This window comes from Anas acuta, chromosome 8 (genome assembly GCF_963932015.1).
Source record: "Anas acuta chromosome 8, bAnaAcu1.1, whole genome shotgun sequence".
NCBI lineage: Eukaryota > Metazoa > Chordata > Aves > Anseriformes > Anatidae > Anas > Anas acuta.
The window spans coordinates 1,698,622-1,721,977 of NC_088986.1; the positions used below are offsets into that span (position 1 = coordinate 1,698,622).

At 44.2% G+C, this 23,356-nt stretch overlaps 2 protein-coding genes across 5 annotated transcripts in view; one reads left to right on the forward strand and one right to left on the reverse strand.

Annotated features, from left to right (window-relative positions):
• The window catches only part of MIER1 (MIER1 transcriptional regulator), a 31,942-nt gene extending 26,631 nt beyond the window's left edge, over positions 1-5,311 (reverse strand). Inside the window, exon 1 of one of the 2 annotated variants that reach the window (XM_068691185.1) lies at positions 4,911-5,311. Coding sequence is in view for 1 of the 2 variants with exons in the window: in XM_068691184.1 (XP_068547285.1) it covers positions 4,588-4,596 (9 nt within the window). In the remaining variant the exon portion in view is untranslated. Of the gene's footprint in view, positions 1-4,587; positions 4,718-4,910 lie in introns of those variants that run through there. The other variant, XM_068691184.1, reaches the window with a different exon arrangement.
• Positions 5,312-5,442: 131 nt separating this feature from the next.
• Positions 5,443-23,313, forward strand: DNAI4 (dynein axonemal intermediate chain 4). Of its 3 annotated transcripts, XM_068691181.1 has the most exons (17): positions 5,443-5,491; positions 5,969-6,128; positions 7,050-7,123; positions 8,918-9,030; positions 9,257-9,413; positions 10,895-11,034; positions 12,233-12,382; positions 12,878-13,069; positions 14,291-14,541; positions 15,906-15,992; positions 17,729-17,880; positions 18,909-19,066; positions 19,267-19,388; positions 20,075-20,173; positions 20,843-21,069; positions 21,926-22,079; positions 23,154-23,313. In XM_068691181.1, exons 1-17 carry the CDS (start codon positions 5,457-5,459, stop codon positions 23,196-23,198), a joined length of 2,316 nt encoding a protein of 771 aa, XP_068547282.1. In that variant the 5' UTR covers positions 5,443-5,456; the 3' UTR covers positions 23,199-23,313. The 3 variants fall into 3 exon arrangements, with proteins under 3 accessions (XP_068547282.1, XP_068547283.1, XP_068547284.1); XM_068691182.1 differs by lacking the exon at positions 5,443-5,491 and having other exon boundaries at positions 5,554-6,338; positions 7,050-7,236; XM_068691183.1 differs by lacking the exon at positions 5,443-5,491 and having other exon boundaries at positions 5,559-6,338.
• The last annotated feature ends 43 nt before the right edge of the window (positions 23,314-23,356 follow it).

A 23,356-nucleotide genomic window follows, 5' to 3' on the forward strand; every position in this document is an offset into this window, starting at 1 on the left:
TTGCTTCATGCCAGAATTCCTGTTTGCAGAACAGACGATGAATGTTTCAGGTGTGTCCATCTGGGCCTCCACACCAGCACCGCTTGGCCCTTCCCTTCCCCGTCCTGATTCCGTTTCGGTTTCTAGTGACGACTTCTCACACCCGACCAGCTGGGCAATGGATATAGTTTTTCTGTTCATTAGTATTTGATTAAAAAAAAACAAACAACCAAACAAACAACAAACTGAGTCTAAATTTTGCCCTGCAGTTTCACGGCACCCAACTGGCAAGAGCCACGGGGTGCCTTTAACGCATCTTACTTTCACCCCGTATAACCTAAATCTCTTCACCAGAAGGCTGGGAAGGGGCAGCAGGTGGTGCCCAGGGTTTCACTGGGATCATCAACCTGGGCCTTTCAGGCACCTGGTTTGGCTCCCCAGATCTGCAGCGGCACGCTTGAGGGGAAGCCAACTGCAGCCTTGCTGAAGTAGCCTTTGCCTGGAGACATCTTCAATCCTGTAGATAGCAGCAAAAACTCTTCAACGAAAATATTTCAACGGCACCTCTAACAGAAGCAGGGGTTGCACCAGGAGGATTTCCTTCTCGAGGCGTAGCACGGAGCACGGCCCCAACAGCTGCTCAGAACCCAGCTGCCTTACCCGAAGCACACGCGTCCAGCAAGGTGTCTTCACTTCTTATTCACACCCATTACAAGGTGCAGCCTCAACTTGTTGCACTACCCCGAAATTTCTTACTTGGACCAACAGGGAGCCTACGGAGTGACGGCACCACAAGCAACCATTCCTGTGCACCGTTTGGGACCTGACTGGCTTAGTAGAGAAACGTTAATATGGAGTTAATATTGTTTTCTCTTTGATGGCTTGTAGGAGAAGCAGAGGGAAGGCAGCAGGGAGCACACCGAGTGCTGGGGAGCTGAAACACTTCATGAGGACGGCTCCGCGGCCACTCCCGAGAGGCGTACTGCAAAAACGGCCCCAAAGTGAAACAAAAAGTCAAGCAGAGGTAACGAGAGGGGAAAAAAAAAAAGTGCTGCTCAGCAGCAGGGAGGGCTGTGAATCACCAGTTTTCATCAGGCAGCGGGAAACCTCAGTTTAACCTACGCGGGCCTGGCTTGGTGTGCAGGCATCGCTGCCGAGCTGCCGGAGCATTTTGGGCTGGAAGCACAGCAGGGAGCAGGCTGACTTCTGCCTGCTTCCTACCCGGGGGGCCACCACCCGGTTGTGTGGGTTATTTTAAAGCAAGAGTATAGTGGAATAAAAATAGAAAGATCAAGAATGCGAAAAATGTTCTTAGATGGCATTTCCGAAACGTGACGTCCCGAACTGGTCTCGGGATGCAAACAAAAAGCTCTCAGGGAGGTCCACGAAGCCCAACACACCTCAACGCCACGGCGTGGAGCGTTTGGGTAGCAGAAATGTTACCAGACATTACGCTCCCCCCCGGCACAGCACGCTCCTGCTTCTCCCCAGCCTGGGCTGACCCCTGGGGAAGCCGACTCCAGTTGTTAGCTCCAGGAATTCAGGCTGCAGAGGGAAGTTGAAGCTGTTTGTTGTGGGTCTGCATGCTGAACCACCTCCCTGAGGGGCAAGAAATGCTCGGAGTTTGTTGGAGGAACCACCAAACGCTGGTGTGAGGAACAGCAGTTGCATGCCCAGGAGCAGTAACAACCAGGGCTGTGCTTTTCAGCACCCGCGAGCGGTCAGAAGTGCCCGAGATGAGGGTGCTGACCGAGGAGAAGCTGTGTCAACCCCACGGCTTGGTGTTTTTCCTCCCCTCCAGCAGCAAGGAGCCCACCTTGAACCCTCTGATGCCTGGGAATCCCAGCAAGCCGTGCCGACCCATTGTGGGGGTGCCACAGCCCTTGCTCACCCACCCCAACCAAAGCTAGGCACCCTCTCTGCCATTACTCTGCAGGGAGTTACTGAAAAACAACAAAACCAAACAAAAACCCCTCAGCATCCACCCCCAGTTTTGCCAGTTTGGCATCCTGGCAAGTGCCTGACTGGTGCATATGGAGCAAAGCAATGGGGCAGCAGCTCTGCTGGGAGGGGCAGCAGGTCCCAGCCTGCCCCCGCCCCTCCAAGCGTCCTGAATCAGAAATCTCACTTTCACGTTCATCCAAACATCACAAAGGCCAAAAAGACAAAAAAAAAACCACGTTCTTTCAACTACTAATCAAGCTTTTCAAATTTTTCTCTTCCAAACTGACATTAAAGTACTTGTATTTGGAAAAAATGCACGTATCAGCCAGCGCTCCCTGCACAAGGGCTCAATAAGCTGCTCAACGCACGGTTCTGTAATATTCACAGTGCCTGAGCTGATCTTACACGAGAGATGGTTTCTTTCTGACCATGACTTGAACAATCTTCAGTATTGCAGAGTATTAGCGCTCAGACCCATCCCATCAGCATGTTTTGGACTGGCATGAAACCCTACCGCAGGTTATTCATCCCAAATCCAAACCCAGTTTAACGTCTGTTCATTCACAACCTTTTTTTTTTTTTCCTCCTTTTCAGTGAGTTTCTACAAAAGTGAAAGAGCATTTTTGGGTAGTTCAGTTTCACTTTCTGGACTCAGCAGCTTGCTAACCAGGCTCTGAGCTCCTGTCTGGAGAACTTCCCTGTCACATCACCGAGTTCCACGCTTCCATCACTCATCTTGTAAGATCTACAGCTCGAGCATCCAACCTGGTTGGATCTCTAGAACACATCTGAGGGCTTTGCCTGACTTCACGACGAATCCTGGCACATTTCTTTGTAAGAGCCAACAGGGGGTTTTCTACTGGGGCAGAAGGCAGGAGAGCAGCCTCCTTCCCACCTACATTTTCAGTCCCAGCTGTGTCCCAGGCCCCTGGTGTGGCCGAGGCTGCCAGCCAGCCGCCTCCCCTCGCTCCCAGTTCAGCCTGTACTGCTCCCAGTACACCCAGCAGCGGCACCTCCAGGCCCAGGACTGCTGCTGGAGGAGCCTTCCCTTCCCACCCCAGCCCCTACAGGCTTCAGACACCAAACCAGAGCCATACTCAGCACATTATTACTAGCTCAAATCACTATTTTTAAAAATTTGGGTTGGTTTCCAGCTGCAGAACGCAGTGCAGCCATACAACTACTATCTGCAGCTCAGTGGATGTGAATGAACATCAGCCGAGCCACTAAACTTACCCACAGGTGGCTCAGGGCTTCCACAACCTCTTTACATTTCTCCTGCCCCTGAACCCAAGAGAAAAAAAGCCAAAACAGGCTAAAAAATTAGCTTATCTTAGTTTATTTAAAAAAAAAAAAAAGTGATGGTGAAAAAAAAACACCCTCTTCCTTTCTTAGTAAAATATCAAGAGCAACAAGTGCTAAAAGCCTCACGCACTGGAACATCCATGAGGTAAAAAGCCAGCCTGAGTTCCACACCCCACTGCCCTGCCTGCTCTGTGCGGCTCGGAACCCCTACAGGGCTCAGTGCTGCACGACATGACAGCACAGAATAGGAAGCGATTCGGCGCCCTGCCTGTGGCTCTCCAGCAAGACGGCGAGCCTCGGCTCGGCCCAGAGCAGAGCCAGTGCGAGTTATTTCACAACAACGCTGCGTTTAATTAACAAAACTTCCAAGCAGTTGGAGAAACTCGAGGCAAACCCCCCAACGCGGCGATGGCTCGGTCGGCACAAGCCCCAGCCCTCGCCAACTTCCCAGCTGACAGCAGTTTAAAAGCCACAGTTTTTCAGCCAACAAATTATTCAGGGCCAGGACCTGCGATCCTCTGCCCTTCGAGAGGGGGGGGAAGAACCACAGATGGATCCTCAACTTTTAAGAGCAGATCAGTACATTTAGTACCAATTACGGGAAGAACACCACATCACGCTTTGCACTCGGGAGATAAAAATAAAATAAATCCAGGGAGAAATTCGCATAGAGTCGGGAATTTCGAGGGAAGAGAGGCAAGAAACCTCCTCTGGAAGATGCTGCCACACCAAACCCTCCTACCTTCCCCAAGCCTGGCTGAAAGGAAGGTCCACCTAGAAGTGAGGTTTTTTTATGGGATACCCCTCACGCGACCATTTCCAGTCCTTGTGATGCCGCCCAAGCCCCAAACCACCTTATGATTTTAATTTTTGGATGATTTGAAGGGAACTTGACGGGATACCCGTGCAGCCCCCCCACCCTGCCAATGAGGAAGCTGAGGGGCTGCCCTCACAGCTCCCAGCAGGGCGGGCAAACCCCAACCCCCACCCCCACCCCAGGACCTCCCCCTGCCCCCCCTGAAGCACTGAGCCCATAGAGCCCCCCCCACACCCCATAACCCCCCCCCAGACCCCCATAACCCCCCCATACACCCCATAACCCCCCCCCACCCCCCCCAGACCCCCCATAACCCCCTCAGGAGCCCCCCTCCCCCCCACCCTTTCCCCTTTCACCCCCACAACCCCAAACGCGCCCCCCCCCCCCTCAGACCCCCCCCCCTCCCCGTTGAGGCCGGAGCCCGCGGGGCTGTGGCGCCGGGGCGCGGCCCGGCCGGGAACTTGTTGCTTCCCTCAGCCCCCGGGAACTTCCTGCCTCCCTCCCTTCCCTTCCCTTCCTTCCCTCGGGAGCTCCGCTCTCACCTCCGCCATGGCGGGCCCGGAGCCGGTGCCGTGAGGGGAGGCGCTGAGGAAGGGAAGGGGGGGGGGGGGCGGGGCGGGCCCTGCCTCACATCGCGGGAGCGGCGCCGCGGGGCGCGGGCAGCGCGGCGGGGCCGGGGGAGGGGGCGGGGCCGGCGGCACGCACGGCGCCGACGTCATCACGTAAGGGCGGGCCGCGCGCCTCAGGCCCCGCACGTCAATCACCGCGCGAGGCCACGCCCCCCCCTCAGCGCTAAGCCCCGCCCCCTCCCTGTCAGCCGCGCCCGCCCCGCCCCGCCCGGCCCGGTGCCGGTGCCGGTACCCACCTGGCGCCGCCGCCGCCGTCCTGAGGAGCCCCGCGGCTCCTCCGCGGCTCCTCCGCGGCCTCAGCGCTCGGCCGGGCCCGCGGCACAACGCAGCCACCCCGCCGTGCTCCGTGCCTTGAGCCCTCCCGGTACCCCCGGTGCCCCGCTCCGGTACCGCGGGGCCGCCCGCACCTCACGGAGCGGCGGCGGCCGCCTCCCCGCTGCTCCCGGGGCTGTGGTGGGAGGCGGGAGGAGGCGGCGCGCTGCCGCCCGGCCTGACGAGGAGCTCCGCGCTCCGCTGACAGAGAAAGGCGGGCGGGCAGCGCAGCCCGGCGGGGCGCAGAGGCCCGGCAGGGACCGGGGCCGGGGCCGGGGCAGGGCCAGGCCGCAGCCGCCGCCGCCGCTCCCGCCGCAGCCGCCGCCGGGCGCCAGCAGAGCGCGGCCCGCGCGCGCCGCGCCCGAGCCAATCGGCGGCGCCCTTCTTGGCGGCCAATCGGCGCGCCGCGTCTTGCCGCCGCGTTGCCGTGGTAACCGCGGGGACGCGCTGCCCCCCCCCCCCCAGCCGCCATGCAGGGCCCCGCCGCGGCCCGGCGGCTCTCCGGGTGTGTGGGCACCGGGAACGGGGCCGCACCGCTCCCCTGCACCCCCCCGGCGGATCCGGGGAACGCCGTGGGGCCCCTGTGTCCTCCCGGGCCCGCCCAGCGCGGCCCCGCACACTCAGACCCCGTTAAAACGCTTCAGGCTGCGGCCTTCCCCCCCCCCCCATCTCCTCCTTACCTGTGAGGAAAGCCCCTCCAGACCCAAATCAGGGATTTCAGGGATTTTTCCCCCAAAAGCCACCTTATTCGTTCATTATCCATCATCCCAAGTGGTTTTAAAAAGCCACCGTATTCCTTTTATTTGTCATTCATCATCCCAACTGATTTAAAAAAAGCAGAGCCACGCTACTTCTTCTATTTCTTATTCCTCCTCCCAAACGCTTCCAATGCAAGTTAAGGATGGGTGGGCTCGTAGATCACATCGGGTGGGTTGTGTTTTGTTTTGTTGTGTGTTGTCACTGCCTCTAATCCCAATTGCAGTGTCCGACAAGGATTGGGAACAAGCCTGGGCATCCAAAGAAGAGGCAGCATCGCAAGCGGCGTGTACCCGGCCAGGGCAGCGAGACGCGGGAGCCAATTCTCCATTTCCTATGGCAAAGCTGCGGGCAAAGGGTCTCCCGTGGAGGAGTACGCTGTGCGGGTGAGAAACCACTGAAGCACTGGAAAGGTTTAGGTGTCGGTCACTGGGGAATTTAAAAGTTGCCAGAAATGAAGTGGGAGTGGGAAGAGGAAAGAAAAGGCTTGGCTGAAGTTGCAAAGCTGTGGAGAAAATGGTCCGAGAGCTTTTCATACATTCTGAAACGGTGACCATCGGTGCCCAAAAGCAATCTGTAAGAATAAAAGCAAAGCAGTTAAGCATCCTTGTTTCTCCAAGGTATAAAACCCCAAAGAGTACCATGGTTTGCTTTGTTTTTGCTATTTTTTTAAATTTTCTATTAGTTGTGTTGTGTTTTTTTCTGGTGCTTTGGGGCAAGGGGCTGCATCTGACTTCAGAGACTCCCAGCAGTCCGCTGTGTAAGCCAAACATACATTCTACATAAATTAACAAAAACAGCATTTTAAAGTAAATAGTTACATTAAAAAAAGCATTTATGCACAATATGATGTTCTTTTTCACATATTTGCCTGCACTGAGTTGAAGTTAAGCGACTTAAAGTAACACTTCTGCTTTAAGAACTGCTGCTTTCAAACCTCCAACAGATACAGTAACTGTGGCATCTGTATGCATTTGCCTAAAAAATGGGAGATACTTGTAGCATAATTTGAGAGTCCTGTTCAAAGACCTTGCTGAATACTTTACAGCAGAGTGATCTTTTGAGCAGTATAATAAATAATAATAATAAAAAGCTGCATAATTTCTCTAGTTGCTTTTGCTGTACTGTTAATTTGATATTAGCATGTCAGGCATCATTTGCATGCCAGGGTTACCCGTCTGCTCTGTCACAGGGTGAACGCCTCCCTGTCCTGCATTGTTTCAGATAAGACAAAACGTTGTGTGTGTCATCACTGTCACTTTTGGGATGGCAATGAAACTACTCTCATTATTTAAACATCTCTTCAGGTTTTTGATGATGAAGGAAAGGACGTGACACCCCACCCGCTCTTCCATTCAGATCCCGATGCTGCTGTACCCAGGCAAGCCAAGCTCCTAGCATCAAGTGATTGTTCTGGGGCCACAGGGTCAGGTTTTTCTCTTTTCCCATGCATCAGACAGGAGGGGATGGTAGTTTTGTAGACCCCTTCTCAAGGTAAGCTGTTGCCTCCTAGCTCCTGTCTCACAGAGTACCGATCCTGCAATGGTCACACATCTCTTCAGAGGGGAGGAGAGCTGGAATAATTGTGCAGGGCTATCAGTTATACTGTATTACCAAAATACATACATTTACATGTCATAGTCATGATTTAAAATTTGAGGAAAAGTAAGAAATAAAATAAGTGCAATCGATCAGTGCTGGTAACTAAGGCTGGTTCTGTGTAAGAACTTGCTGAACACTGATAACTATAGTTGAAAAGCAGACTGCAGCATACACTGCTGTGTTACTTCAAATTTTATTCAAATACTCCTTCCTAAAGCACGTTCTTCTATGTAACATTCTAATATGGACCATTTTTAGAGATGGAACGTGCATCACAGTTCAAAAATGCAGACCTCCAGCCAACAGGTTTTGTACCGGTTAGGTCTGCATGCAAAGCTATGTTAGAACCTCTGCACAAGCACGTGATGGAGCATTATCCCAACGGTAAGGGAAGCTGTGTTCCAGCTGTCGGAGCAAGACTGCACAGCTAAAAAGGGGCCCTTGCAGCTTTTCCATATGCTGCCCCAGCTCTACCTTCCTCACACTTCTGTCTTCGCAAACTGGAATACGTCAAGACTTAATTAAAAACCTCTTTTGTGTTTAAAATGAGAAATAATGAGCCACAGCACTTTGTCAGATGGTGTGTACACAGTCAGAATGCATGGAGAGGAGATTCTATTTATTTAGTCCTGGGGACTAAAAGACAAGTAAAGTCAGCAATGGAAGAAAAAAACAACACTACAAGTTAAATAAAAAAGAAGTGTTATTTACTGTTTTCTTTGGCAAAGTTAATGAAATTGTGATTTCTGAGAAAGAGAGATTGCTCTTTGAGAACAATCTTTTTTGTCATTTCCTAGGGTGGCTGATCATAAGGGGTAATCCTAGAGGTAGGGATATTGAGCAGGAGCAAATATACACAAAAAACGGCTTAAAAATACACGGTATCTCCTGAAAAATAAATACATCCCTTTTGGAGACTAGAGCTCCTAATTTAAAAGATGAAATGATTTTACTTTAGTTTTAAATACAAATCTTAAAAATGTCTTTTCAAATGCCTCTTGTATGCTTACAGTTGCTCACACTTAGCTTTTGAGGAAGAGAAATCTGCTAAAAAAACTCTCAACTGTACATCAGTTTTGAGTTTTACTTCTAGTTATTATCACAGCTATCCCCTCTATGAACATTATCTACTTTTTTAACAAGCTAAATCCCTTCAAATGAGTTTCTTGTGTATTTCAAAGACCTTTTGGCACATGCAAAGCCCCAGAGGATCTTAATTCCAGTTGAGAACTGTGCTATCTGTAGATAGGTGTTATCACACAGCAGGTAACCAACACTTGGCGTTACTGCATGCTAAGAATGAATCTGAAGCTCACCAGCCTCTTTTCCATCAGCTATTTAATGCCTTGGGATATGCTGTCAGAGGAATTCTTCCTTTTTAAGTCTTTTTCAATCCATTTCATTGTTTTCTTTGTAAAGCCTTCTATGACTCCTTTCACAGGGCAGGCATTCCTGTGTGTGCTATTACAGTCTTCTGTGGTTTATCCTGATAACAACGCTGCTATTTTTGTAGCGCTTTGCTAACTGACATCTGGACTCTCACGTACCATTTCTGCCTATTTCTTTGTTACAGAAGGACGTGTGGAAGCAGCAGTATTTCTAAACCAAACGCATCACCAATGGAGTCCATGCTAGATGAAACTGTAGAACCTGGCTCTCAAGGAGACCCAGCTGTTAGCTTATCTGGTAAAGAACATACACTGCATAATTACAGATTTAAACTGTTCTTTGCAGCACCGAGATTTGTGAGAGAGTGCAGTCACAGTGCATGCAAAATGCCCAGCACTACAAAGGAACCCAGTGCCTCACAAGTTTTGGCTTCTGATCGCTGCCACGCTTTTAGAATTAATTTGCCTTCTTTTAAAGGTAGAGCAGAAAAAGTCTCGCTTGCTAACCTCACATAATTTGTCAGATGTGCAGGTGAGGCCAGAGGAGATAAAAGAACAGCTGACAGAAGAAGACTTAGATAGGAGAGTGGATATTTATCTCACGGAGACGGAAACTATCTGGATGTTGGATATGCCATCTGTTGTGGCGTCTGTAGAATCAGAAGATGCGGGAAGAATTCTGTACGTATATTTGTAGTTGTTTACGTGCGTGTAGCATGCTCAGCACACCCCATTTCTCCTGATCACAAAGTCCTGAACAGGCTGCTCACACGTAGGTTCGGTGTTTTGACTACTACAGCTTGCCATTTCATCTATGTCTGAAGCCATATTGGGCTGAATTCTCTCTTTTGACAAAACTGTCTACATTTTTTAACACCTCCATTTTGCTGATCAAGTTCACGTCCTCTTTCACTGGTAAATGAATGCAGATTAGCGAAAGCAGGGGATGCTGACAAGACAACACACAGGGAATGGGGGAAAGAGAAGATGGAGAAGTGGGGTATACATGAATTTAATAATTTAACAATAAGAAATTGTAAACCTCTGGACTGATTATTATGTTTAGCTTTACAGCCAATAATTTCTTAATAACAAATATAGAAACAAACTAGGCAGCTCTTGGCTTCTTCTAAAGCTCTTTTCAGTGCTTCTAGCTAGAAGAAACCTCACCCACCACAGCTGATCCTGCCTTTTGAAATGTTATGCCTCCCCTCGGTAATACCTAGTTTGTTTCCACTTTGGAGTCTCCTCCCTGAACTGGCATGAACTTTGGTAGGGAGGTAACCCAGAAGGCAGAGGTTTTTTGGCTTTTACCCAGGAGCTGACTGTGACAGAGTGCAGCAAAGTTGTCTGTGATGGATGTCAGACTGCTAGACTTGTCACACAGCTTTTGTAGACGTAAACCCCAAAAGCTGGGATGCAGCTTACTGCAGCTGGCAAGTTAAACAGCTTAAATAAATGAGTTTTTTTCTGCTAAAATACTGTTTGTGGTAGGACTCCAACCCCCACTGTCTGTGAATCACACTGGAGTAATTTTTTGGGGAAGAAGGAAGAGGAAGAACATTCATTCTATGAATCAGACGTAGCTGGCGTACACAGCACATAGTGCCAACTCTATAGGAACAGGCAGTGACTGTTCCTGAATGCAGCAACCTGTTGGTGGATTAAGGCCAGGTATAATCCACGTCTGCTGTTAGAGTACTGAAACCAAGACAGTAGAAAATGCTTCACAGTTCCCACTGACCATTTCTGCAGACCGGAGGGCTGTAAGAAATAGAAACGTACTAATTCATTTTTGTCTCTTGGAAGCACTGCCTTTCACTCCCAGGTGACAAGAGCTGTGTATTTCTGAACTCATCTGGATTCTCCCCAAGCTCAAAAGTAGTTGGAGTGGAGATTTTTGCTAAGGCCCATCTCTACAGGCTATTTCTGTTTCAGAACAGCATCTCAAAGTCAGAAATAGCTGCTGAAAGGTGGTATGTGGAGTGAAACAAAATCCATAATACCCCCTACCCACCATCCCCCCCAAAAAAAAAGAGCAATAAACTTAATGACATGGACTATACTCTTCTGTTCAACTTGTGCTAAATGACATTGAGAAGCTGAATGCAAATGTTTTTCAGAAAGCAAATATACACTTTTTTTTTTTTTTTTTTTCCAAGGGAGCGTAATAAGATTTATGTTGACATTTGCAAAAATAGACCTGGTAATGATCGCTTTGCAGAAAAAATGATGCAAACCATTAACGGAGCTGCAAAGAACAAGGAAGTACAATGTGACAAAATCGTCATGGAAGATAAAGGTAAACACTCTGAGCACCATATAGGAAAGGCTGTTTAATAAGACCAGGCTCCCATTTACTACAAGTTCCCTTGCCATTTGTATCCTTGGCAGTTGGGTTTATTATTACATTTTGTTTCCTCATTAAATATTAATGTGGGAAAACACTAGCATATAGCTAGGCGTGGGACCTCAGAAGACTCCCCCCACACAGGTAGGACAGTGAGGAAACCTTTCTTTTTCTTTCTGTCATCTCTAAGCAGGAAAAGATGTTTCACCAACTTTCACTTCCAGAGCTTTAAGTTCAGACAGGTTAGTGTGATGGTGGTGCCCTTCTCTGCCTCTCCTAATACTTGAAAATCAGTACTGGTACACTGTATCTGTTGCAATAAAATAGTCATTATGCTACCTAAGAGCTGCTGTGTCCTGCCTGCCTCTGCACTTTACAAACAGAGCGCTTCTTAGGAGGCAGAATTTCACCTAATATTCATCTATGCCCTTGAAATATGAAAATAAACAGTTCCCATTTCTCCTCTTAACTTTTTAGTGACACTAGTTTGCATTTCTATTTGTCACAATGCGAAGAAGAAAACCTCTGTTATAAGATTTAAAATTGTGGGGAAAACAGAAAAGCTTGGCAGTCTCACAAGAAAATGCAATTTTGCAAAATGTTCAACTTCAGTGCTGTAAAAAATTTAGAAGAAATATCAAGTTTTTGTGTGTGTGTGCACTGAGATTTGCTCACTATGGATCTTTTGTTTGTGTGGGAGGCCAAAGAAAACTATGGGGAATGCTATTCCAAACATTTTTGTTTTGTGTTCTTTACTGTATGTAAAACTAGTGAAAAAAAATATCAAAAGGAGAAGTAAAATACATATTAATCTGGTTTGAAAACAAATCTTTTCCTTTTTGTGTGCCTTCAGCATCAGCAGGGCTCATTCCAACCCATGTTTGAAGAGCTGAGCACACAGAGGCAAGGTTACAGAGCACTTTTTTGTGGGGAGATGGCCCCACTGAAGGGAACCCACACACCCAGAAGACGGTGATGCAGCCAGTGCGATCACACAGCAGCTCTTGCTGCTGTCTGACCCTCAGTTTCGAAGTCCCTCTGCCAAACAGTTAGGTGTATTGTATAAAAAGTAAATCTTGCTCAGCTGTAATTCTTTATAACGATGTACAGAAATGAAGGGCTTTTATAATACCGTATAATTAATTTCTAGGGGTGGTGGTCACTTCCTGGGACTTGTATGATTCCTTTAATGTGTCAGAAATAGAACCTGCATCAAAAGGAGAAGCCACAAATGGGAAGAGTAGCACATCTCATACAACAAAAAAGCATGACCAGACTGCATCTGTGACTTCTGCCAGAGGTAACATTTTTCTAGGAGGTTTACATTTCTGCAGTGTTTTCATCCTTCTAAACCGTGCATATCTCTCTGTTTCATGGTACAAACTACATGAAGAAAATGCTCGGTCTGCCTGTCTGGCACTTGAAGGAGAGATGGCTAAAGATTCTCAGACAGATCTACACCAAGACCTTTTCTATACAATCCCTTTATAAACCATCTTAAATAAAGATAAATAATCGGTGACAAAGTTTGATGGTACAAAGTTACTTGTAAAGTAGAAAGTAGAAGCAAAACACAAACGGTGAAAAATTCTAGAAGTATCTCATCATATTGAACATTTGAGCAGTAAGAGAAAACAAAACTAAAGCAAGAAAAAAATAATAGTGGAAGGATGTTTTGATGAAAGGTTCTTCTACGCTTTTCGCAGGGGAGGAAGAGGAGACTGCTTATCTCTGGCTTTTATGTGCAAAATGTTATCACATTAAAACTGCATTTTCCAATATTATCTGTTTTCAGGCAACATAACTTCTGTGACTACTTTGGAAAGTGCTGCTCTTGCCAGAACCCATAAAGAGGAGAAAAAACGTTTAGAAGCTATATTGACATCAGAAAAATTTCAGCAGGATTTATTTTTCATGGAGAGGGTTCTAATGGAAAATATTTTTCAACCCAAACTCGCAGCTTATCGACAATTTCCTGTCCTTATAGGTTAGTTTCTTACTGGCTACCCCATTTTCAGCACAAGGCCTTGCATACTATTGAATGTCAAGGTGTCCCTCATTGATGGTCTTCACAGATGACAGGTCATTTAAGAAACAGACAAAAGAGTTTATGAAATGTCAACACCAATTTTGCAGCTTTACACTCACTTCAACAGACATTCCTACAATACTTGGTGGAAGAACGGGATAAATGTGTTTAGAGCTTGAATTACTCGAGATATTGGTCAGACTTGTTTCCTGACAGCTAAGATACAATAATTCTGCTATTTCTCCAAGGTTTTTTTTAATTATTTTTTTATAAATTGGTCTAGACTGATGGTAAACAGAAGTGTTAGCTTGATAGGTGTTCAGTTTCTAACAAAGTGCATTCATTGCAGAGGTGTTACCTGGACCCAAGCACTAAGTAATATTGTACCTTATACAGGAGTTCCAAGTTAACATGGGAATAATTTTTTATTCCTGTGTTATTAAAAAAATAAATTCTGAAAAAGCAGATTCAAACTGACTTACAGTATTGTACCTTTTCACATTACAGAGAGTTTCAGATTCACAGGCAACAAAGCTGTTATATTCTGTCACTGACTGGCTACTGGCTAGTTGGAGCATGATAATGACTAGGACTTTTGTTCTGTCACTAGGACAGTTATTGTGTTGTAATTTTGTTAACAGTGATCTGGGGTCATTTTATGATTTGCATATTACATAAAGTAAACAAAAAAAGCACTTAACAGTCTAAAAATATTCTCTACACTTAGTTTTGTCAAATAATGAGTAACTTTCATTACAGTACATGTAACTTAGCTAAGGTGTTACAACATCAATGTTTAAGTATGTCCCTTTAAAAATTGGTATCTGACTTGATAAAGACCCTGTTTAAACTAGTTTTTTTAATACAAGATATTAGAAACATTCCTGGTGGGGCAGACATAAATTCATAACTGCTAGTTGCTAGGTAGCTAAATCCACTCTTTAAGCTCCTTGAACATAACTGGCACACTACAGCCTGATCCAGACATCTTTTATGGTCCTGTCACCATCTTAACCATGGTTTTAGTAGTTAGGGTGTCTTAATACCTCAAATCTTCCCTTTTTCATTTTTGCTGTAAAATATTTGCTGAAAGGACAATTTTTTTTCTGGGAGGTGAATGACTGGAGTTAAATAGGTGAAGTGTAATTATTCAGATTCTACTGTATTTGTGCATTTTAGATCCTCCTGTTACATCAGACAGTGCCGGTACAGTAGTTGCTGTGAAAGAAGCTAAACAGGAAGAGCATGACAAGGGAAAGACGGATAAGGAAGAGCAGAAAGAAGCACTTACTGACCCATCAATTCCGTCAGATCTAAATAAACCCGTGGAAGAAACTGTACCTCCCAGTTTGGAACAACTATGGTCATACACGTGTGATTTAACTAAGGGTCTCAATGTGAGCAGCATGGCTTGGAACAAAGTAAACCCAGTGAGTTAACAAATTGCTTCTTCTAAGCTGTTTACATAGAGGTGTACGTGATTGTCAGGGTGTATCAACTCCTGATTTTTATATACCTCACTGGGAGGGATCTCAAATTGCTGGATGCACCCCTACAGTCAGGTGGGTTGTGTTTGCATCCCAACATCTGTATTCTGTCCTTTCTTATAGCAGTATCACTACATTATTCTACAGGTTGGACAGCTGCCTTAGGCTTTCCTTACACCTGTATCACAACAGCTTTAATTGGTCAAGAATACATCAGTTTACCATGGATAGTCACCCAACCAACAACGTTAAGATAATAAACTGGGTCTATTACAGAATTGAAAGTCAAAGTATAATCCCCTGACACTGAACTATTGCCCTTGATGGAGTTTATCCATGAGGTTTAGAGACCACATCTTTGTTTCTAATAGCAATCTCCCAAGAAAGCTGCGTTCATCAAGATTTAAGCAGAAGATGTGTAATAACAGGTGCAGATTTTTGAGCAGCTGGCCTGAGTTTATTTAGTTCGATTTCAGTGGAGGTGAGAATGACTCGGACATCACTTTCAGAGTAACGTAAGGCTTAGTTTTTCAACAGAGCTCTCTTAGAGCTACAACAAAAATAATGCGTAGAAGGAAGGTAAAAAGCAGGTGAAGATGAGAAACATAAAACCATTCAGATTTTCCCATGGGGAAAAAAAGAGAAAATGGAGAACATTGCATAATGTAAACACACCAGATCCCCAAATGTAATGAAGTATGACACTTAACAGACTTCAGGCTTAGCATTCTAAGGCAAACAAATACCCACCTACTTTCAGAATATTAGCTTCACAAACGGGTTGTTTTGTGTAGCAAAAATATAACTAATGGAGTTGAAGACTAAAGTCTTGATGCTGTTTCTTATTTTTCCTTATGGAAAAGAGTGAATGGAATTCATCAGACCCCACCATCAACAGCTGAGAGCTAAGTTTGAGATGATCATTGAAACTCCTTCTGTAGCTAACATCGATAGGGAAGAGTAAAATTAGTATTAAATATTCTATTAAACACTGCATATTAAAATGCACTTGTAGAATACTGTATATCCATCTTTGGATATCCATTTGGATATCCACTTATTTTTTTAATGGCCTTGGGGAGAAAGGGTTGCAAACACAACTTGCAGTGACTATAATTGCCCTTTCAGTTGAACCAGTTTCTACTATTCTAGAAATTCTGTTTGTGAGTGTTATGCTGCTGGCATACAATATAAACATGTTTCCGAGCTTTGCACTCAGAGTCACTGTTAGTAGAAAGTTGCCTTTTAAAAATGTACAACTGAACGCCAAGTTAAACTGAGGTACATCTGTTAATCTGTGCTTTTAGGATCTTTTGGCTGTTGGTTATGGAGCGTTTGATTTTAAAGAACAGAAGAAAGGCTTGGCGTGCTGTTGGTCATTGAAGAACCCCATGGTAACAGCAGTATCAAGTTTGTTTTCTTTCTTCAGTGCATTTTCCTGCTGTACTATTTCTGCTACATTTAATTCCTTCTTCCAAAAACAAACAAACAACCAAACCAACCCAACCAACCGACCAACCATCCAACCAAAACATAGGATCTAGCCAGTAAGGTTTGATTTGCTAGCCCAAACCACACATTTCTGGAAAACTGATTTTGACTGCACTACCTAGCGATGTGCTTAAGTCTTGACACAAAGAAAGTGTTGATAGGACGCAGCGTAGTTTCTGCACCTGTCCATCCTCTCAATTCACAGTGCCAACAGAGGTGCCAACTGTTCTGGTGGTTTTGTAACGTGGATATCTGTTTGCAGGAACTGCACTCATTGTACGTAGGCCACCAAACAACTAACAGATGGTTACAGCTCTCAGGTAATACCAGTCTATTTTAGGCAACTTGACAACGCAGACCTCTATATCCCATTTCCAATTCCTAGAGCAGCCTACCCAAGACTATAAATCAGTTTTGTTGTTATTATGGGTAAACCCAGGTGTGCAGATCTTTCTGGAAAAAAAAAAATTTTTTAGACTGTAAGAGTCTTGAGCACAGAAAATGTGAAAATCAATCCATTTACCTTTTGTTTTTCAAACCCTTGTTCAATACTTGCAAACTCTGATTATAATACATCCATATTTTAAATTTAAAGATTATCCTTTCCAATCCATTTTCTGTTATACAATGAAATTCTACGTTAGCCTGAAGGAAAAATACACAAAATTAAATATATAATGTAACTTTTCATAACAGTGGCAAAAAGACAGTAGATTTCATTGAAGTAATATTTACAGTTTGATATATACATCTGAAAAGCAATCCTTGCAGATTTTCTTTTAAATCTAGACTTTTTTAAAAAGAATCTTGGAAATTTCCAGTACAAAATGACACAGTAAAAATTATCTGATCACCAGCTGGATTTAGTCTACAAACTTCCCTTGGCTAAAAATGTGCATTAGACTAATTTAAATCATGCAGACTCAAACCTCCTCTAACTTTTGATGCATCATTATCACACTGACAACAATTAAATGTGTTTCCCTAGCATCATGATAGTCCTCAAGTGCCTAACATTAAGAAATTAGACCTTGCATGCATGCAGAAATATAGTCCTTTGCAAACTGACAATTTGCTGTTTCACATTTCAAGAGATCAGTGCAGTGACTCTAAGGGTTTAACCTTATAACAGAGCTGAATCAGTTCTTTGGTTATGAGGAAAAATAACACAAAAATACTGGTTTTACAGATTACCCAAGGTACGTTAGATTATATTGCATCTTCAGCTAAGGTTCTGCAATTAGAAAGTCACTTGCTTTCTAACTGCAAAATAGAAAACAACGGGAAGAACTTTCCAAAATGTTATTTGTTTTAAATAGAAAACAAACAACAACAAAAACCCCATGCTGCACTAAGCTGAATCTTAGGGAACTTGATTTTTAGGTAATTGGTTGGAATCTATTTCACAGTGTCATATTTCTGCACAGTCTTTATTTTTCCCTATTTTTATCAGCACACCAAGAAATAATAAATGGAACCATTCAGAATATAATCCCTATTTTTTGTCTGTAAGCAATCGTTATGGTCATCAGTACTTTAATTTCCTAGCATGGCCTGGCAATTTATTATGCAGTGTTGAGAAGACCAAGGTAAATTAAGAAACTAACTCAAAACATTCCTGTATTTTTCTACTGGTCAGTGGCCAGAGCGTATTTTCCAGTGTGAGCATGGTGTTACTGCATTGGATTTTTCTATGGCAAGCCCAAACCTTTTAGCAGTTGGGACGTACAGTGGTACCATCAGCATCCATAATGTGCAGAGTTGTACCACCACTGCAATTCTGAATAGCAGGTAAGGCTACGATTTGCTGTCTTATCCCACCGTGGTCAGGTCTTAGCTTCTCAGCTATGGATATTCCTATATTTGTTATTTGCTGCATGAATAGCAACGCTTGCTAAGTAAAGCTTGCTTGTGAATACTCAGGGATTTTGTGTATTTTTTCATTTCCAACTTCTCATCAGTACCTTCCAGCTCTGACTGGAAATGCCTTTTTTAACACGTGGTATTCTCAAATAGTAGAGGTTTTGGGAGCAAAACTGAGGGCACAAAATATCTGTAATAGTACATCATTGCCCAGAAAGGGACAGAGTGGGGAAACCAGACTTTTTTCCATCTACCTATTTACACTGATACAGCCAAATCCTCAGACACTGCCCTTCTCCATCTGCACTGCCATCACTCTCTCATCTTTTTTTCTGCCACTAAATGCTTATATTAACACCAATACAAAATGAGTTCCCTGCATTGGAAGGGAAAAATCAGTACTGTGTTCTAGCTTTTTAAGAAAGTGCAGCAAGTTACCACCTCTTATGATTTGATGTAGTCACCATGTACTAAGTGGGACAGTCCTGCTCCAATAAATAAAGACTTACTGGAGACTAGCAGTGGCTTTTGTGTTTTCTCACTGATTCCACTTGCCAAAAAAGGGAGCGAGACAGACATCAAAAATAAGAGACATTTGCCCTGAGGGCAGCCCACCAGGTCTAGGGAATTCTCCTACAGGACACGGATTGATTTAATGATTCAGGCATCAATGAAAGGTGTGTCTACACATTAAAAAGGGTGCTGAAACTGAATATAAAACATGTCTGATAAACAAACAAACAAACAAACAAAAAAAAAAAACAAACAAAAAAAAACTGGTGTAAACAGCTGGTACTGGGAGATACATATTTGTAAGAAAATCTAAATTGCATTTCTGTCATCATACTTGACATTCATTAGAAAGTGGAAAGTTATTTCCACTTTATTTCCCAATTATTTTTCAGAAACGTTGTCTTTGTTGATACGTGGTTTATCTTCTCTGTTTTTTGTCCCAGAGATTCTTCAGAAAGTCATACAGGTCCTGTGTGGCAACTGAAGTGGTTGGAGCAGGACAGCAACACAGCAGAGGATGACAAGAGAGAGAGGTTAATCTCTGTCTCAGCAGATGGCCGACTAACCAAGTGGCTTGTACAGAAGGAACTAGATTGCACTGGTAAGCATTTTCCCCTGCAGCTTTTCTGCACAGGGCTAATACCTGGAATAGCAATTGCCTGATTTTATTTCAGGTGACACTCTTTATACACAGTTATTATAAGCAGAACATTTAAGAGCTGTTGAGAATTCCAGAGAAGCATATGACAGTGCTATGAATAACTCCTATCTGCTTGACAAAAACTCTTGCTATTTGCACAGACCTGATGAAAATAAAGCGAGCAGGAAGTGAGAAGAAAAACTTACCACATGAGAAGGAAAGGAAAAGTGTAGTTCTAATATCTCGGCAGGCAGCTGGAATGTGCTTCGACTTCCATCCAAAGGTAGGCTCAGCAAGTCCACTGGGGCTAAGGTACTGTACAGGAAAACTGTGCAGCAGAGGTCCAATCCTCAGCTCAAGCTACTGTAATATCCACTAGCCTGGGATTCAGCACTGGCATTTAAAGCATATTTAGTTGTGAAACAAATACTTCTTAGCTCGTAACAGTTTTACCCCAACTGGATGATAGGGGTAAACCACATGAGTGATCTCTGAATGTGAGCAGCTGAGTCGTTTCAGCAATGTTACTCACATTTGCTTTGGGCTAGATCCTGTGGTAGCTTTCCTCCGTGTGTTGGTCAAAGCTGTGAGAATTTGGCTGTTCAGCATATCCCGAGTCTTGGACTCTGACGTTTCTGCCTCTCCAAAAATGCTTACCAGTGCAATCCAACTGACGTTTTTTTTTTTTTTGTGTGTGTGTGTGTGTGCATGTGTATGTGCACAGAGCATTTGAAGAATCCATGCATTCATCCACATGAATCACAGAAAATCCAAGATTTTCAGGAGTCAGAGATCAGGCATATATGCTGCATAGCACACATGCAGGCAGCCCAAACCACAACATCCTGGCAGCTCCACCTTAGTTCTTCAGAGGACTGTCACTGCCCAGACTCACCCAGTTCTGTACATATTTTTGGATAAGTCATAAGTAGGTTAATCCAACTTAGGTTATTTTTACTTTCATTTCAGGACACTAATTTTTATCTTGCTGGAACAGAAGAGGGTCTTATTCACAAGTGTTCCTGTTCATACGATCAGCAGTTCCTGGAGACATACAAAGGACATAAGGTGAGTGATGGATAGAAAAAAGTAATGAGAGCAGAAATGGCACTCAATAAAGTTTACCAATTTAATGGTTTCGTTGCTTTTAGTTCCTAAACAAAACACCTGCAATGAAAGAAAACTAAACTTCTTTTCTTACACAAGGAATGAGTTCCTGTAGCACGAAGTATCACAGTCTTACAGGATTACTTTCTACACTAGAAGCGTTTTTTAAAGTAATTTATTAAAGCTTGTACTATAAACTGTTTTAAAGCTTTAGTTCTGGCATTGTTTAAATAGAACAGTCAGTGATTCGATTGTCCTGGAAACCACAGTTAAATAGCTTACATCTGAAAGAAAAATGCCAGAACTTTAACAGCACCTCCTATTTTTTACAAGTCTTTGCTTCATCCAAGAAGCTGCCCTTTCAGCATCAGCTTCTCCTAACAACAAGTGAAGGGACAGAATCAGCTGAATGCTTTTGTTCCCAAGACCTCTCTTCTCTTATCACATTGGCTGAATCCTAATTTCCTACGGGTATACATAAAACAATGCTGGTTTTGCTACCAAGGTCAGAGGACAGTTTGGGAGTTCCGTGAAAGGTCTGTGGGAAGAGAGCACTATTAAAAGCCATCCTGTGAGGCTGTAGCTCTGGAGTAACACAAAGTTGTTTTTTGTTTCTTCCCAAACACCAAGGGTCCTGTGTACAAAGTCGCCTGGAATCCGTTCAGCACTGACATGTTCCTGAGCTGCTCTGCGGACTGGAGCATTAAGTTATGGCACCAGAACTCACAGACGCCCATTTTAACTTTCAGTTCCACCACCACTGTTGTGCATGACATTATGTGGTCACCAAAATCAGTCTTTATATTTGCAGCAGTGAATGAAAGCAGAGTGGAAATTTGGGATCTCAGTGTCAGCGTGTAAGTAACTAGTTTTCTCAAAGAAGATTCTGAAACAATTTAAAGCACAGAGGCCGAACATTATTGCTTAATCAGCGTTGTTACCAGATCATTACAAGTCCATGACATTTGTTTTGCTTGCTTAGCTACTGATAGAAGTATTGCATTTTGTAAAAACAAATGCTAGTTATCAGAGAATTGTAATTATAAGAGAAGAAGCTGGGTGCCTCCAAAATGATAGAGGGTAAAGTTGCTTTTCTGCTTCAGAAATTATAGATTCTAGCACATCTACAGCCAAAAGAAAAATAACAAAACCAAACTACTTCAGACCTTTTGTAATGATGAGAGATTGTCAGAGGTTTGGATACGTCTCATGTTTTCCCATTATTGCAAAGTAGTTGAGAATCACTCATATTTTATGTAAGTTTAGTTAATCTTAGTCAGTCTGTGGCATTGTATTACTGCTAGTATGAATTATTTAGTAATAATGACAGCATTAAGAAAGCAGTGGAGGGGGAGCCCACTGAATCTTGTGTTAGCAGAAAGCAAATTATTCATATTGTAAGAATATTAACACACACATAGTCCGCCCAAGTATTAGGCAACAGGACAGATTTTAGGCAACCAGGATATCTTAGTTAATAACAGCTGGAATTTTTGTTCTTGGTAGAGAACAAACAAAACATTGCCTCACTTCTTTACCAGAACAAAAATCCCACCCTCACTTCTTACTTTTGGAGCTAAGCTAGAAAATAAAAAGCAAAACACGTGGCATTTATCAGGCCTGCACTACCACTAGACTTTGTGTGATAGTACACTCCAGGCAAATGTGATTTTACCTGTATCATTATCAATATCTGCCTTTCCTGTGTTGCAGCCTGGACCCTGTGATCACTCACTCTGGCAACCCAGAAGCGAAATTCACATCTGTCCTCTTTGCTAAGAACACTGACTGCCTGCTAGTAGGAGACAGTTGCGGAGAAGTCAGCGTGTTTGAGCTGCAGAACCTGGCTGCTTCCAGCAGTGCTAAGGTAGGACTCCCTACGAAGAGGTGCTGGTCCTCAGTGGTCTGCATGTCTGGTACTTTGTTCTTCAGAAAGGGATTTCTGCTAAAGAATCTAGTTGACGATCTAGCTAGTAGATACTGAAATAGGTGGAATCGGATACGATCAGATGACCAGATTAAAAATTGAGGTGGTTCCTGCTCTTCTGCATGCCACACAGACAGAAACTCCTCAAACCAGAAGGAACAGGTAAGTCAACTTCAGACTTCAGGTTGCACTTGATTGCAAATTCAGAGGTTCCCCACATTTGGGTTCGGGAGGACACGTGGGACAGAGCCGGAGGCCCGAGCTCCCCCTGAAAGGCAGGTAAGTGGCAGGGTGCCACCCCTGCCTCTGAGGCAGGAGCGACGTGCCCTCTCCTGGCTGCCTGTAAGACAATCTCACCTCATCTCCCTGCACAGGGCCTGGAGCCTAGAACTGTACTGCTTGATGTACAGCTCTCCCTTCATCCTTTCAGCTTTGAGCAAGGAGCGCTGCCTTGCTGGACTTTGTAAAATAGCACTGGCACTTTTTAAAAGCACTTCAGAGGTATACAATGCAAAACACTAAACAATTTTTTGTGAGGATGAAAATGCTGGTGTTAATCTAACTTTCATTCTTAGGAAATTAAGAATTAGTAATTCATTATTACTAGCAGTGCATTTAGAAGTTCTGGTAATTACTAGCAGCCTCATTTGCTAAGTACTGTAAACCACAGAGCAAGAAAGTACTTCCCTTGAAAACTGGAAGTGAGGCCATTGTTAACGTAAGATAAATGTTTGTTTGTTTGTTTTCTCCCCTACAAGTTACCATGAAGCAGTCCAAGTCCTCTGAACATAAGTTTTTCGGCCAATAAGAGTATAGGAATCATTTTCTGGGTATTTCAGTGCTTCATTTCAGACTTGGGAGATGTGGCACAACTGGGGACTGAGTCACAGAGCCTCATTAGACAGGGTTCTAACGAGCATGGACCCTCTCATTAGTACAACTAGTACTAAAGGAAGATTATTATGGCAGGGGCAATCACTTCTTTTGTTTCCCCTCTCACTTTTTATTTTACAGGTTGATGCCTTATATGATGTAATCAGTCCCGCTCTAACTACTTAACAGTAGCTAAATGACACCACTTCCCGGTCAGCAAACAGTAGGAGAGACTTCTGGTAGTATTATCATAAAGTGTTTATTGCTTTTAAATTCATTAAAATCTATATTTGGAACCATATGGGTTGGAAATCTTGAATGGTGTAAATTTTCCCCAGGAATCC